Source organism: Sebastes umbrosus, chromosome 11, assembly GCF_015220745.1.
Source record: "Sebastes umbrosus isolate fSebUmb1 chromosome 11, fSebUmb1.pri, whole genome shotgun sequence".
Lineage (NCBI taxonomy): Eukaryota > Metazoa > Chordata > Actinopteri > Perciformes > Sebastidae > Sebastes > Sebastes umbrosus.
In genome coordinates this window covers 13,667,577-13,679,471 of record NC_051279.1, presented here as the reverse complement: position 1 = coordinate 13,679,471, position 11,895 = coordinate 13,667,577, and the positions used below count along the sequence as shown (strand labels likewise).

General features: G+C 40.6%; 2 protein-coding genes across 4 annotated transcripts; one reads left to right on the top strand and one right to left on the bottom strand.

The window, feature by feature from the left end:
* The first annotated feature begins 1,212 nt into the window (after positions 1-1,212).
* On the top strand, positions 1,213-4,251 carry cdca3 (cell division cycle associated 3). The gene is made up of 6 exons (XM_037784758.1): positions 1,213-1,366; positions 2,315-2,465; positions 2,547-2,649; positions 2,740-3,657; positions 3,735-3,802; positions 3,975-4,251. The coding sequence occupies exons 2-6, from the start codon at positions 2,334-2,336 to the stop codon at positions 4,065-4,067; spliced, it is 1,314 nt and encodes a 437-aa protein (XP_037640686.1). The 5' UTR covers positions 1,213-1,366; positions 2,315-2,333; the 3' UTR covers positions 4,068-4,251.
* A 555-nt stretch (positions 4,252-4,806) lies between these two features.
* On the bottom strand, positions 4,807-11,348 carry gnb3a (guanine nucleotide binding protein (G protein), beta polypeptide 3a). 3 transcript variants are annotated; one of them, XM_037784760.1, is made up of 9 exons: positions 11,170-11,348; positions 7,937-8,057; positions 7,591-7,736; positions 7,294-7,357; positions 6,927-7,089; positions 6,728-6,794; positions 6,423-6,624; positions 6,123-6,339; positions 4,807-6,010 (listed from the first exon to the last, which is right to left on the bottom strand). In XM_037784760.1, the coding sequence occupies exons 2-9, from the start codon at positions 7,991-7,993 to the stop codon at positions 5,904-5,906; spliced, it is 1,023 nt and encodes a 340-aa protein (XP_037640688.1). In that variant the 5' UTR covers positions 7,994-8,057; positions 11,170-11,348; the 3' UTR covers positions 4,807-5,903. The 3 variants fall into 3 exon arrangements, with proteins under 3 accessions (XP_037640688.1, XP_037640687.1, XP_037640690.1); XM_037784759.1 differs by lacking the exon at positions 11,170-11,348 and adding an exon at positions 8,859-9,002; XM_037784762.1 differs by lacking the exon at positions 11,170-11,348 and adding an exon at positions 8,194-8,258.
* Positions 11,349-11,895: the final 547 nt, after the last annotated feature.

The window sequence follows — 11,895 nt, the reverse complement described above, 5'->3', positions numbered from 1 at the left end:
CACAATTTCGTTTTTATGTGGAGCATAAAAATGACAAATAATGGAATCTTGAATCTTGGATATAGGCATTTTATTCAGCTTTTGATTATTTTTATTTATTTTATATTATAGGCTATTATATTTACTTTACCAATGCATATATTATATATATATATTTTAAAAAACTACCTCAGTTCTCATGCCACATTATATTCCATATTTGACATTTCTTAATCCCCTGGTCTTTACTGTATATCTCCTATATTTTATTATTCAGCACTGTATTATTTTTTGCATTATATTCATATTTTTAATAGTCCTGTATCTCAGTTGTTACCCTGCACTATATTCATTTTTAACAGTCTCTACTGCACTATATTATTTTTTTTAATAGTTCTGTATCACAGTTGTTACCCTGCACTATGTTCAGTTTTAACAGTTTTCTTCATCTCCTTGTATTTTTATATCTGCTTTATTTTTTGTACTTTGTACTACTAACTTTTTTACTAACATGTTTTTGTACTATGGAACTGTGATGCTGGAATCTTGAATTTTCAATTTTAATCGTTTTCTTCATCTCCTTATATTTTTTATATCTGGTATATTTTTTCTGTACTTTGTAATTTGCATTACTAACTTTTTTACTGCCTTTTTACTAACATGTTTTGCACTATGGAACTGTGATGCTGGAAACTTGAATATCCCTTGGGATCAATAAAGTTACTATCTATCTATCTATCTATCTATCTATCTATCTATCTATCTATCTATATTTGCTTTTGAAAACTTACCATGATTATAAAAAATGTGCAGTAAAAGTCTATGATTATTCTGGTGGCACACTCCAGCCCCCATAATTTAAGTGAATTTCCGTTTGGAAAAAAAAAAGTAAAAGTGCATCTTTTTCAAGATGCATTTCTGCAGATAATGTAGAAATGTATATATTATTGTGCTTTGCTGCACATGATTTCCCTGAAAAGTGTCACTTTTTAGAAATCTGATATTTCCTTTGGGTTGTTTGATTTTATGTGGAGGCAGGTTTTCAGGAGTTGTATTGCTCCAACGGTAACATTACATTTTTCCTCCCAACATGTGACAAAAACAAAGCATGCATTCATTTCAAATTTTCGAATGTGTTATCTGCAACACACCACGCCTCAGTTCTAGAACGCCGTGCTCTATAAGCCAATCAGCGTCGAGGAGGCGGAGAGGCGGCGCCCGCTGATTGGTTCGTTTGAAAATAACAGGCAACGTAACCCGCCATTTAAATGTTTTAAAAGTCGTGTTGTTACTTCTGCTTTAAACAGACTGTTGAGCTCAAGTGAGGAGAATAAGTGAATACAAGTCTAGCCACAAGTCGCATCCACTGTCTTCGTCTCGTGTTAAGGTAAGGCAAAGAATATATTTGAAACTACACAGTCTGCACTCTCTTAAACTCATAATGGTCAAAGGTTACTATGAAAACGTGACAGTTTCATGTGATTATATGAATGAAATGAGGAAACCTCATGTTAACGGACCTTAGCTAACGTTAGCTTGTTGTTAACCTGCTAGTTAACGTTTAGTTCTTTCTTTAACTGCTAATGGGACATTTGTTTTTCATCCTTACATAATTAGACACAAGTATATAAATAAGATAAACAACACAAGGTTAAATCAAGGTTAATGTTTGGCTAGTTCTGTATCATAATACACTGGTAATGTTACTCATTTAGAGAGTTTTTCATGGGATGGAAATGTGCTGCAGACATTTTATTTCCAAATGACAATATATATTCTTTGAATCCTTACATATCATATCTGTATTTTATACTAGTGTACTGTGTTTTCATTCATTTCAAAATGTATTTTGAACATGTAGAATACAAATAAAAAGAATGATCATACCAACAATTGGACAGTCAGAAACAAGTAATATTTACATACAATGAAAAGCATAAGAAAAATAAATTGTCAACACTTGATGCCTTGTTTTACATATTCAAAAAGGAGTGAGAAAAAGTATAAACTGATTTAATCCCACCCCTTCTCCATAAATCAATTATTAATTATTAACCAGCTTCCTTATTGAGCCATACATACACTCTAATTAAATTATTCTAACTATAATTATTATTATTTATAATTATTCTAACTATAATTATGACCTTTAATCTGTGTCATACAGAAATATAAATTCATTACTGATATAATTATCCTTATAAAAATTGTATACATTGGATGTTGTTTTGTTACTTGTTCTAATATGTTGTGTGTATTTCTGTTGCTTTTTTTTTTTTTTTTTTGCTCTGGTAGACAATAAAACTGTATTCTGTTCTATCTACCTTTGATCCAGGTAACCTTAAATAAACATCATGGGATCCAGTGAGAGCAAGATGGTTGTTTCTGTACCAATAAAACCAGAACCAGCGATCAAAAATAGTAGAGTCGGTGATCTGATGGATCCACGCTCTCCTTCAACAGGACTTGACCGTACACCCATTCAGGTAGGTGACCTGGCTGACTTGCTACCAGACATACTGTAAGTTATTAAAAACAGGTTAAGCATACCGAATGTTTTTTCCTAGGTTGGTGCGCTTGCGTCCAAAACTGAGTGTCCCCTGGCATTCACTGATCCCCGCTCGCCTACTATTGGCATTAGCCGAACCCCTGTCAGAGACGTCATGAGAGGTAACTATTTGGTAAAGCATAACTTCCAGTTTGGCTTTTCTTACCTGCAAAATGTCCTGTAACATGATGTTCCTGTATTTGCCCCTACAGCGAAAGTTGGGTCCTTTGCCCGCCGCCTGGGCATCCTTCTACACAGTGAGGCCGAAGCCAAAGTCCCTGAAGCCCCTCAGAAATGCTTCAGTGATGCCGTGGAGGAAGAGGAAGATGAGGTCTTTAAGGGTGAAGAGCTGGCTTCCACCGAGCCTCTCCTGTCTCCTCAGCCCTCCCACACCTACGCCTCCCTGGCTGAGCATGCTAACCTCCTGGCCACCCCTGTGCAGCCCCCTCTCCAAAGTGAGGGTGACTCAAGCCCCTTTGTGCTTCTTGAGAAGCCCCAAGTGGAGGTGGAGTTAGAAACTCAGGCAGACATTAGCCTGGAGGAGGCTGAAGAAGCAAGAGAGTCTCCTCTTCACAAGAGACTGAGCATGAGCCTGATAACTTGCCACGAGGGAGCGACCTCATCCCAGGTCTTTGATGAGGTGCAGTGTGACAGTACGTCATCCCCAGCGTCTAGTGCGGAAGTGGAGCCACTCGGGGCTGGTGTGGATCATGCTTATGCCCTTCCCTTTATCACTGTTGAACCAGCGACCCCCGTTGAGCCTTCCCTCCCCACTGATTCCCCAGCTCAGGTGTCCCCTGCACAGTCAGAGGAAGCAGAACCATCTTCTGAGGAAACCAAAGAGCTCGTTGAAGATCCTTCTCTGCCTCCTGCACCAGAGCCACCGACTGTCCCCAGCCCAGAGCAGCCAAAGCTCAGCACCGGCATTCGCTGCCCCACCTTCGACTCCAAGAGCCCAAGTCAGGTGGTGTTCAAGCCGCAGTGGTTGGGAAAAGGTTTTGGCACCACTAAGCCGAGAGCTAGAGGAGTTCAGGGTGGAAAAGGAGGCGCCTCTCCTCTCGCTGTCCGCGTGGCCGTGAAGAAAGTAGCCGATGAGAACAAGCGACGGTCTGGAAAACTGAAGCAGAAAGGTGCGTAGAAAGTTTGTGGCTTCTCGTTATCCATGACCAAATGATATTGTTGCTTGACGTTACCTTTTCTATTCAAGGTACTGAAGGCCGCTCCCCGCTGCAGATCCTTAGGGCGACCAACTCTCCCCGGGAACAACGTACTCAGGTATTGTATACAAGCCACTGCTAGTGATTCCTACTCTCCTTATATACTGAAACTTAATTTGAACCTACAGTGACTTTTTAAGGTGATGTTGAGTAATTTAGTTGTCGTAAAGTGAATTCCAACACAGAAAGTAAATCAATTGCTGAGGTGACGTGACCTCCCCACTTTCCAGATGAAGCTGAAGGTGTCCACCCCAGATAAGCAGAGGCAGGTACAGATGGACCGCAGAGTGCTGGCAGTGTCTCTGGATAAGGAGAACCGATGAGTCACTGCAGCAGCGTGTACAGAATCCGGCCACTTTTATATCTCTTAAAACAAGCTTTTATGTGTACAGCTTTCTTAAACTGATTTTTCTTTTTCCCTGTGTATATGGCTTTTATTACAGCAGTTTTCTATCCTTTTTTAATCTTTTTGTAAATATAAATAAAATTATTTGCATTCATACTGAAGCTTTAAATCTTTTGTGTTGTTTGTAAACAAATGTATCTATTGTTTGTCTTGTGTTTTGAGATACCTTTTTTTTATAAACTTAATTTTCTCCAACACCCAAATTGTAACATTTCTAGTCGTTATTTCTGCTCAAACAGAATAAAAGATTAACACTAAATATTCGTTCATTTTGTTAAATAAAATATTCCCCATTTGAATCACAACTCCTTGACTATTGTTTATGCCAACAGTTTGTAATGAAGCATCAGTAATAAACACTAGAGGGAGCCGTTAAATGAACCATTACATTTTGAGTTGATCCATTAAAAAGACATGAAAATTCCTTCATGGATTGAAAGTTGTGAAGATTTTTTTTTTTTTTTTTAAATAAAATTATTAAAATGTAAAATTTAAATTATATAAATAAATTTGAGTTGTAAACATTGACATCTTAAAAATTACAATCAACAGTAATGATGCCATATTTCACGCATATTCCATATCCAATAGGCTATAAATATGGACATCTAAACAGAATGAGTAACAAAGTTAGAAATTACCACTTAAGACTTGTGTAATGCAGAATCCCATGTTTATTAGACAGTCTTTATAAAGGTAGTATTGCTTTACTTTGCACAGTGTGTATCCAGTGTTGGAAAAAGAGGCGGTCCGAATTCTAGTCCGAACTTAGACATTTTTTTTGTGTATGTACACAAACTGTCCTTGAAGTTTATCTCGTACCATGCAGAGGAAAAAGTAAGCGGTCACATACAGATTCAGATGCATTGCTCATATGCACACAATAGCCGTTATCATCCATGTAACACTCACTCAACACAAAACGTCCTCCTGTCCTGAGACAAATGGGGTCATCTTTTTTTATAAGTGCTTAGTGAACCATGAAAAACATTTTTATTATCCCATCTGTCAGTTCAACAGTTTAACCAAAGCACTTTTCAAGTCTAGCTATAGAGGGGGGGTTAGGCCAAAATGATGAGACCCCAAATCCTGGTTAATATTGTCCATCAATCACATACAAAACAACTCAAACACTAAGGTAGACATCTGCAAACTAGAACTCCATTTTAATTAAAGTTAGAAAATGAAAAGAAAGTAAATGTAAGCATCTAGGGAATCTACCAAAACTAAGAACAAACGAAACAAAAACTGCTCATATTATTTATATGACGTAACTTATGCTTTGATATAAAACACAGCATATCAGTGTGAACCTACACAGGCTGTAACTTGACACATATTCAATTCTATCTCATCCAGTGTGCTACCATTTCCATTTGGCAACTGTTCTCATCGGGTGACCTCTGAATTGCTGCGATAAATGTGCATTATGTTATTTTAACCGCAAAATAATAAACTAGTAAGAGGAATGATCTTTTACTGAGACCCCCACCCCTTGTCCCACCCCTGAATTCCCCCATAACGTGAGAAGAAAGGTGAGAGCGCGATGTGAGAGGAGAAAATCTTCACATTACAACCCCTCTCCTCTCAAACATTAGATAGGACTTGGCACAATTAAAATACCCTCTTCTCACCCTATGCGGCTCCTCGTCCCTCATCCCCTCCCTCAAACTCCAATTTCTTTCTTATCTTCTTCACTTTCTCCCGGGCAGATGTTAACTGCTCTCTTCCTGCTCGCTGGTGAGGAACGACCTCAGTTCCATATCTTGAGGAAGCTGTCCCAGGATCCTGTGCAACACGCCATCCCATCTGAGGACACTCCGATACAGCTCACTCTGTTGTCGTGACCAGCCAGCACTCCTGGACCACGCCACGGAAGAAAAAACACAATGTAAGCTGAGCAAAGTGAAAAACACCACTGAAATCAGTCTCTAAATTCACTTTATCATCTCTATTTTCTACTTGTACTCACCGACTCTCTCAGATTTCAGTGCGTCCCAGATGTTGACATTGAAGTCGTCATAGCCGGCCAGTAGGAGGCGTCCAGACACGGAGGGGGCCAGAGAGGTCACCCCGCACATGATGCTGGAGTCCTGGTAGGTGAGGAGCTCCTGGTCGGCTCGCAGGTCGTACAGCTTACAGGTGGCGTCATCCGACCCTGTTATCACTGCGTTGCCATTGGGGAAGAACTGGAAGGAAGAGGAGTGATTAGAAACTAGGCCTCCTTTGAGCTCTGATGCAGATGTGAGGTGGAAATCCTCCTCATCCTCACCCCAATTGCGTTGATGTCACTCTCGTGGCCTCCAAAGGTCTGTCTGCATTGTGCCTCCCTGATGTCCCACAGCTTGGCCGTGAAGTCGCACGCTCCTGAGATGAAAAACTTGAAGTCTGGAGACACGGCCAGGGACATGCAGTCTCCCTGGTGCCCTGCAAAGATGGTCTTCTGGGTCCCTGTCTCAATGTCCCATAGTACGCTAGAAGGAGACGGACCACATTCAATAATGAATTCTGTTTCAACTACAGAGAGAAAACTCGCAGCATACTTTTTGAGTTTAGTTAATCATACTATATTCTTACCAAGTGCAGTCTCCAGAGCTGGTGATGATCTCACTGTCACTGAGGAAACGACAGCAGGACAGGTAACCTGGGCAACCAAAGAAATACCATGTGAGGGGCCTCAAGACAAAATGTATTTAAGTGAATAAAAGGCAGTCTAGTCCAACGTAAGAGCATCTCTGACTTCGATAGATTTAACTCCCGAGCTGCGTTGTCCTACCTGTGTGTGCCGCCAGCTCACGCATGACCTTGACGTTCCCGTCCTTGCCCTTGAGGTTGTAGATGGAGCACATGTTGTCCAGACCGCCACAAGCCACTAGGTTCCCCGAGGGGGCGTAGGAACAAGTCATCACCCACGATGACTTGAGAGGGATGGCATTCACCTGGGGACACACAGAAGAGTTTAGTGAGTTTACATGTGTACATGTGTGTTTTTATGCGTTTGAGGGTGAATGTACTTTGCAAAGTTTGTTACTGCTGGCTCCGTTTTAGCTGAGAAAGCAAATTCATGGCTTCATGTGGTGTACATTTACCCTCATCTACCATCACTGTCATTATGTAACACCTCTCATTTCTCTCTTTCCTACCTTGTTGGTTGTAATGCTGTCCCACACTATGAGTTTTCCATCTTGTGAGGCACTGACACACAGCCTGGGGGTGTAACAGTGATAGCGATAAAAACAAAGACAGAGAAAGAAGGAGACATGTAAGCTGAAAACAATAGCATCAGGCATCTTCCTATTAATTCATCCAGTTAAAAGTACTTCACAAATCTAATTTGCCAATCAGAATTACATGTATTGTCTCTCCTATAGCACCTAAATCCGATCTTGGCTGTGCAATAAAACATCAGGTGCTATTTCAATTTCATGCTGTGTATTTACGTGGAGTCAGCGCCCCAGTGCATCGCGTAGATCTTGGCAAGGTGACCCCTTAGTGTTTTCCTGGTCTTCAACTGGACGCGTCCCACCACGGCGACCCCGACTACTACTTCCTGCAGTGTGGAGTCCTGAAAAGTCTTACGAGCTGCCTGGGGAGCAGAAACAAACACACGTAGTCAGGTTATTGACAGTATTGATCTGAAGATGGGGTTATGAATAATATATAGATATCTGGGAAAGAAATGTCAGGTCAAACTTCAGGTCAAACTGAAAAAGCAAAGCCACATAATGATAAATACTGTGGACAGCCACATTGTTTATCAAAGATGATATGGACGGGCCTACTGACAGTGATCTGGTCTTTGAGATTGTCCGCCTCCTTTCGCAATTGCTCCATTTCACCCATGGCGATGGTTGTCAGGCACTGTCACCAATGGAGACAGGGAGAGATGGCAGGAAAGCTGATAATCCTGAAATAAAGAAGAAGAAGAAGAGAGGTGGGGAGACAACAAAAGCAGAATTTAGTTACCAAGAAATCACTCGAGAAAATAGTTTGTGTGTATATTTTCCAGTATTCTCCCGTACAAATATTTCACCTGCACCTACCTGAATGATTTTTAACCCTCCCTAGCTCCAGTCTCCAAGTAAGTGTTATTTTGCAAGTCAAACTAGCTCCTCGTCTGCTTTGCAAACTTTCATAAACAGGCAGGAGAGCACACAGAAACCCACAGAGCACACACATGCATCCATGCACGCACTCACACACACACACACACACACACACACACAAACACACACAAACTGCATGAATATGCAAGCATGACATTAACGTCGAAAGTATTTGCTCTTCAGACACATCCTCACCCTGAATGTACACACAAACCAGTATGTCCTGTAACCATAATGTCATCAGTGTTTCAGCTCTCTCTTCTCAACAGCGATGACAGCGAGGTGGTTTGTGCCATTTAACACTCCAGCGAGCTCTCTGCACCTAATGTTGATGGCTATTGAATTTGGTAATGTCATGATTAAATGAGCAATGTTTTAGCAGTGAGCCAATCGCCTAATGGACGAACTCAAACAGTGTGACAAATGTAATGAAGGCACAAGTGGAAAAGGCAGAGTCACGAATTTAAAACAAACAAAGAGACACTAAAGTCACAGTAAAGCAGCACAATATAACCAAACCCTCCTCCTCCTACTGTACAAATATCACATATGACTTATCTCTCCTGTCTAATTGTCATGATGCTATTTCCTTTTTATCTTACCTTGAAAACTGATAGGAGGGAATACTTGCGTTGATCTTATCGTATGCGTCCCTGCAGCAATCCCTCTCTCTCTCTCTTTCACTATTTGAATGAGTGTCCCTGTCAAAACACATGACCAAGTGGATTTGCCTCTAATTTGTTTGAAGTGGAAAGGAGAGGAAGGGAGTGAAGGAGGGAGTGACTCTGTAAAAGAAAGAGATTTGCTTTAATTGTTTGCCACTTGGCTCTATCCGGTAAGGCTTAAAGTGAATGGAGGGATAGCCTGAAATGTGTTAAAATACAATTAGGGTGCTGATTTATGGCCTTTATAGTGGCGCTGTGCTCCACACACCTCAGCGGCTACAGTACGGGTGTCCTGCCTTAAACTGCTGATGACTACGTTGTCCCTGAAGTTGGTAACAGGGGATTTTAGGCCTTTGTTCCAGATGGTAAATTGCTTCGATAATGAGTGTTGTAATGAATGCTTGAGTGTTTTTAGTCGTGCTATTACCCTTTTGCCATTCTGTTCCTGGGGCCCTGCCATTGTTCCATGTGATTAAATGACTGCTAGGGCTCGCAGGATGGTGAAGTGCATTAACACAGCCAGGGAGAAGAGGAGGAGGGAGGGGGAGGAAGGGAGGGTGGCGAGGGTAAGAGGCGAGGCAGGAGAGTGAGTTTTAAATCCCACTGGCTGAGATTTTAAAGGGAAGCCTTTTGAATCAAATCTGCTCTCATCCGATTACTGACTGCTCTTTGCATCTGGATAAGAGATGGAGAAAGGGATGGGGGGATGAGAATGAGGGAGGGGGCAGATGGAGGACACAGTTGTGAGGATGTGAAAGGTGGAGTGTTTTTGGCGTGACTGGGCCGATGAACTTCAGTCTGACTGATGACAGTTTGTATCTTTACCTTTAGCTGAGAGCTCCTGACCAGTTACAACCGAAAGTCAGCGTTCTTGGTCCAACAACAAAACAAGATCTTAGAACATGGTTGTTATTAATTTGATTAAAATGACTGTAGAGTGATGCCTTTTGTGTTGTAACTCCTTATATTTCCTGTATTCCTCATAAGCAGTTAACACTAAACTGACACACTGTCTGTGCAGTATATAATATATTGTTTATACTGTGATAGTGAACCGTTTATTATCTCCGGGTGTTAGAGCTGCAATCAATGAATCGCTTTGTTGTCAACTACTGAAATAATCACCAACTATTTTGGTAATCGATTGATTTTTTAAAGTCAAAATTCTCTGATTCCAGCTTCTTAAAAATGAATATTTTCTGGTTTCTTTACTCCTCTATGACAGTAAACTGAATATCTTTGAGTTGTGGACAAAACAAGACATTTGAGGACGTCATCTTGGGCTTTGGGAAACACTGATAGACATTTTTTTTTTACCTTTTTCTGACATTTTATAGATCAAACAACTAATCGATTAATCCAGAAAATAATCGACAGATTAATCGGCAATGAAAATAATGGTTAGTTCCAGCCTTACCGGGTGTGTAAGGCTGCTGTGGACAATGTTGTAAATCAATGACCCGGATTGACTTATGGTAATATTGGATGTTTATGTGATTTTTGCATTCAATTTTTGTCAGGAATTTAAATCGCTGGATAAACCAAAAACAGACACACTTTATTTCTATTTAATCCATTATCAGTTTCTTGAAACATTATTATATCACAACATATATCAATATAAAAGTACATAATAGAAGATTTTGTCCACAAGCTTAATCTAAACTAACAATCCTGTTTCTCTCTTCTTAAAAATGTACAGTCAGTTTTTTTTTTAAATAAAACATTACTATTTTGAATATAAATTTTACACCACGCATGATACAACCACACAAACAACCTAACATCAGTTTAACGTGCAGATTATGTCTGACAGACAACAAAAGGTTGTTTTTTGACAGATTATCAATCTACACGACAAAACCAGTGTTGTATGATGATCCCATGTAAATCCCTCTGCTGTGTCATTAACACAAAATAAAACACATGTAAGTGCATTAAATGTGTGTTGACATCATTTTGACATTTCCTCATTGTCCTACACACTACACTATAAGATCACACAAGTATATGATGTCGTAAGAATGCTGCAACTTTTTTGCTTTAAGTTGTATTTTAGTTTAAGGATATAGGATCATGACAGTCAAAAAATGCTTTGATTGATGCTGTGATTTTACCAAATTACAGAAGATATTGGTGATAAATGTCTTTTCAGTCTTGAACCCAGTTTGTATCTGACCCTTTGAGTGTGATCCATCATCTGAGCAGCATGACACAACTTCACAGCAACATACGAGCATCCACTCACCAACTAGCAGACTCCTCTCAGGGTGTTTTGGTGGATCTCTAATCACTCTTCCTCCAGCGGTCTCCCTCTGGTCGTTGTCATAAGTTCAGCCTGTCTATAACTACACTTTTCTCCCGCTCATTCACTTTTGGTGTCACACACAGCGGGATATTCCTCCGTCACTCACTCTCTTCACTGCTCCTATGAGGAACAGATGAGGATTGGAGGGATGAAGGGAGATCAGTGATGAGGGGATAAACCCTGGGATGGACAGAAAGAGGGGAGGGTGGAGAGGGGGTAAAAAGAGACAGAAAGGGAGAGGAGACAGTGGGGGAAACCAAACAAGGTGCAGAGCTTGGTTATGGGGTCACGAGACATAAGCTGGGGTGAATCCGAATCAAAAACTAAGAGATGGAAATAATGGAGGGGAGGGGGTAAGAAGATAAATAGAGGAAGACCTGGAAACATGGCTTTTTATGGTGCTGAGGTATACTTTAAAAGATCTATGACTGGCAGGAGGGTTTGTGTTTTGTAAACCCGAGGTGAAGCTAATTTTAGAAAGTTTCTGGGCAGAGAGGGAGAGTGGCAGAGCAGAGATCAGACCCGGTACAGTGGTGATATGGAGAGAGGTCTTTCTGCTCCACCAGGCCTGGACACATACTTACAGGATATGCACTATAACTAGATATTGCACTACTCTGTTCTGAGTGTCAAAAATACAATTTTCTCTCTTTTTCTTTGTCATTT

Excerpts from the sequence above, each read along its gene's own strand:
- gnb3a (XM_037784760.1), bottom strand. The coding sequence starts at position 7,993 with ATGGGTGAAATGGAGCAATTGCGAAAGGAGGCGGACAATCTCAAAGAC. Across the intron at positions 7,090-7,293 it reads ACAGCATTACAACCAACAAG|GTGAATGCCATCCCTCTCAA; the intron begins GTAGGAAAGAGA and ends GTGTGTCCCCAG. Across the intron at positions 6,340-6,422 it reads GTGACATCAACGCAATTGGG|TTCTTCCCCAATGGCAACGC; the intron begins GTGAGGATGAGG and ends TCTTCCTTCCAG.
- cdca3 (XM_037784758.1), top strand. The coding sequence starts at position 2,334 with ATGGGATCCAGTGAGAGCAAGATGGTTGTTTCTGTACCAATAAAACCA. Across the intron at positions 2,466-2,546 it reads TTGACCGTACACCCATTCAG|GTTGGTGCGCTTGCGTCCAA; the intron begins GTAGGTGACCTG and ends GTTTTTTCCTAG. Across the intron at positions 2,650-2,739 it reads TGTCAGAGACGTCATGAGAG|CGAAAGTTGGGTCCTTTGCC; the intron begins GTAACTATTTGG and ends TTGCCCCTACAG.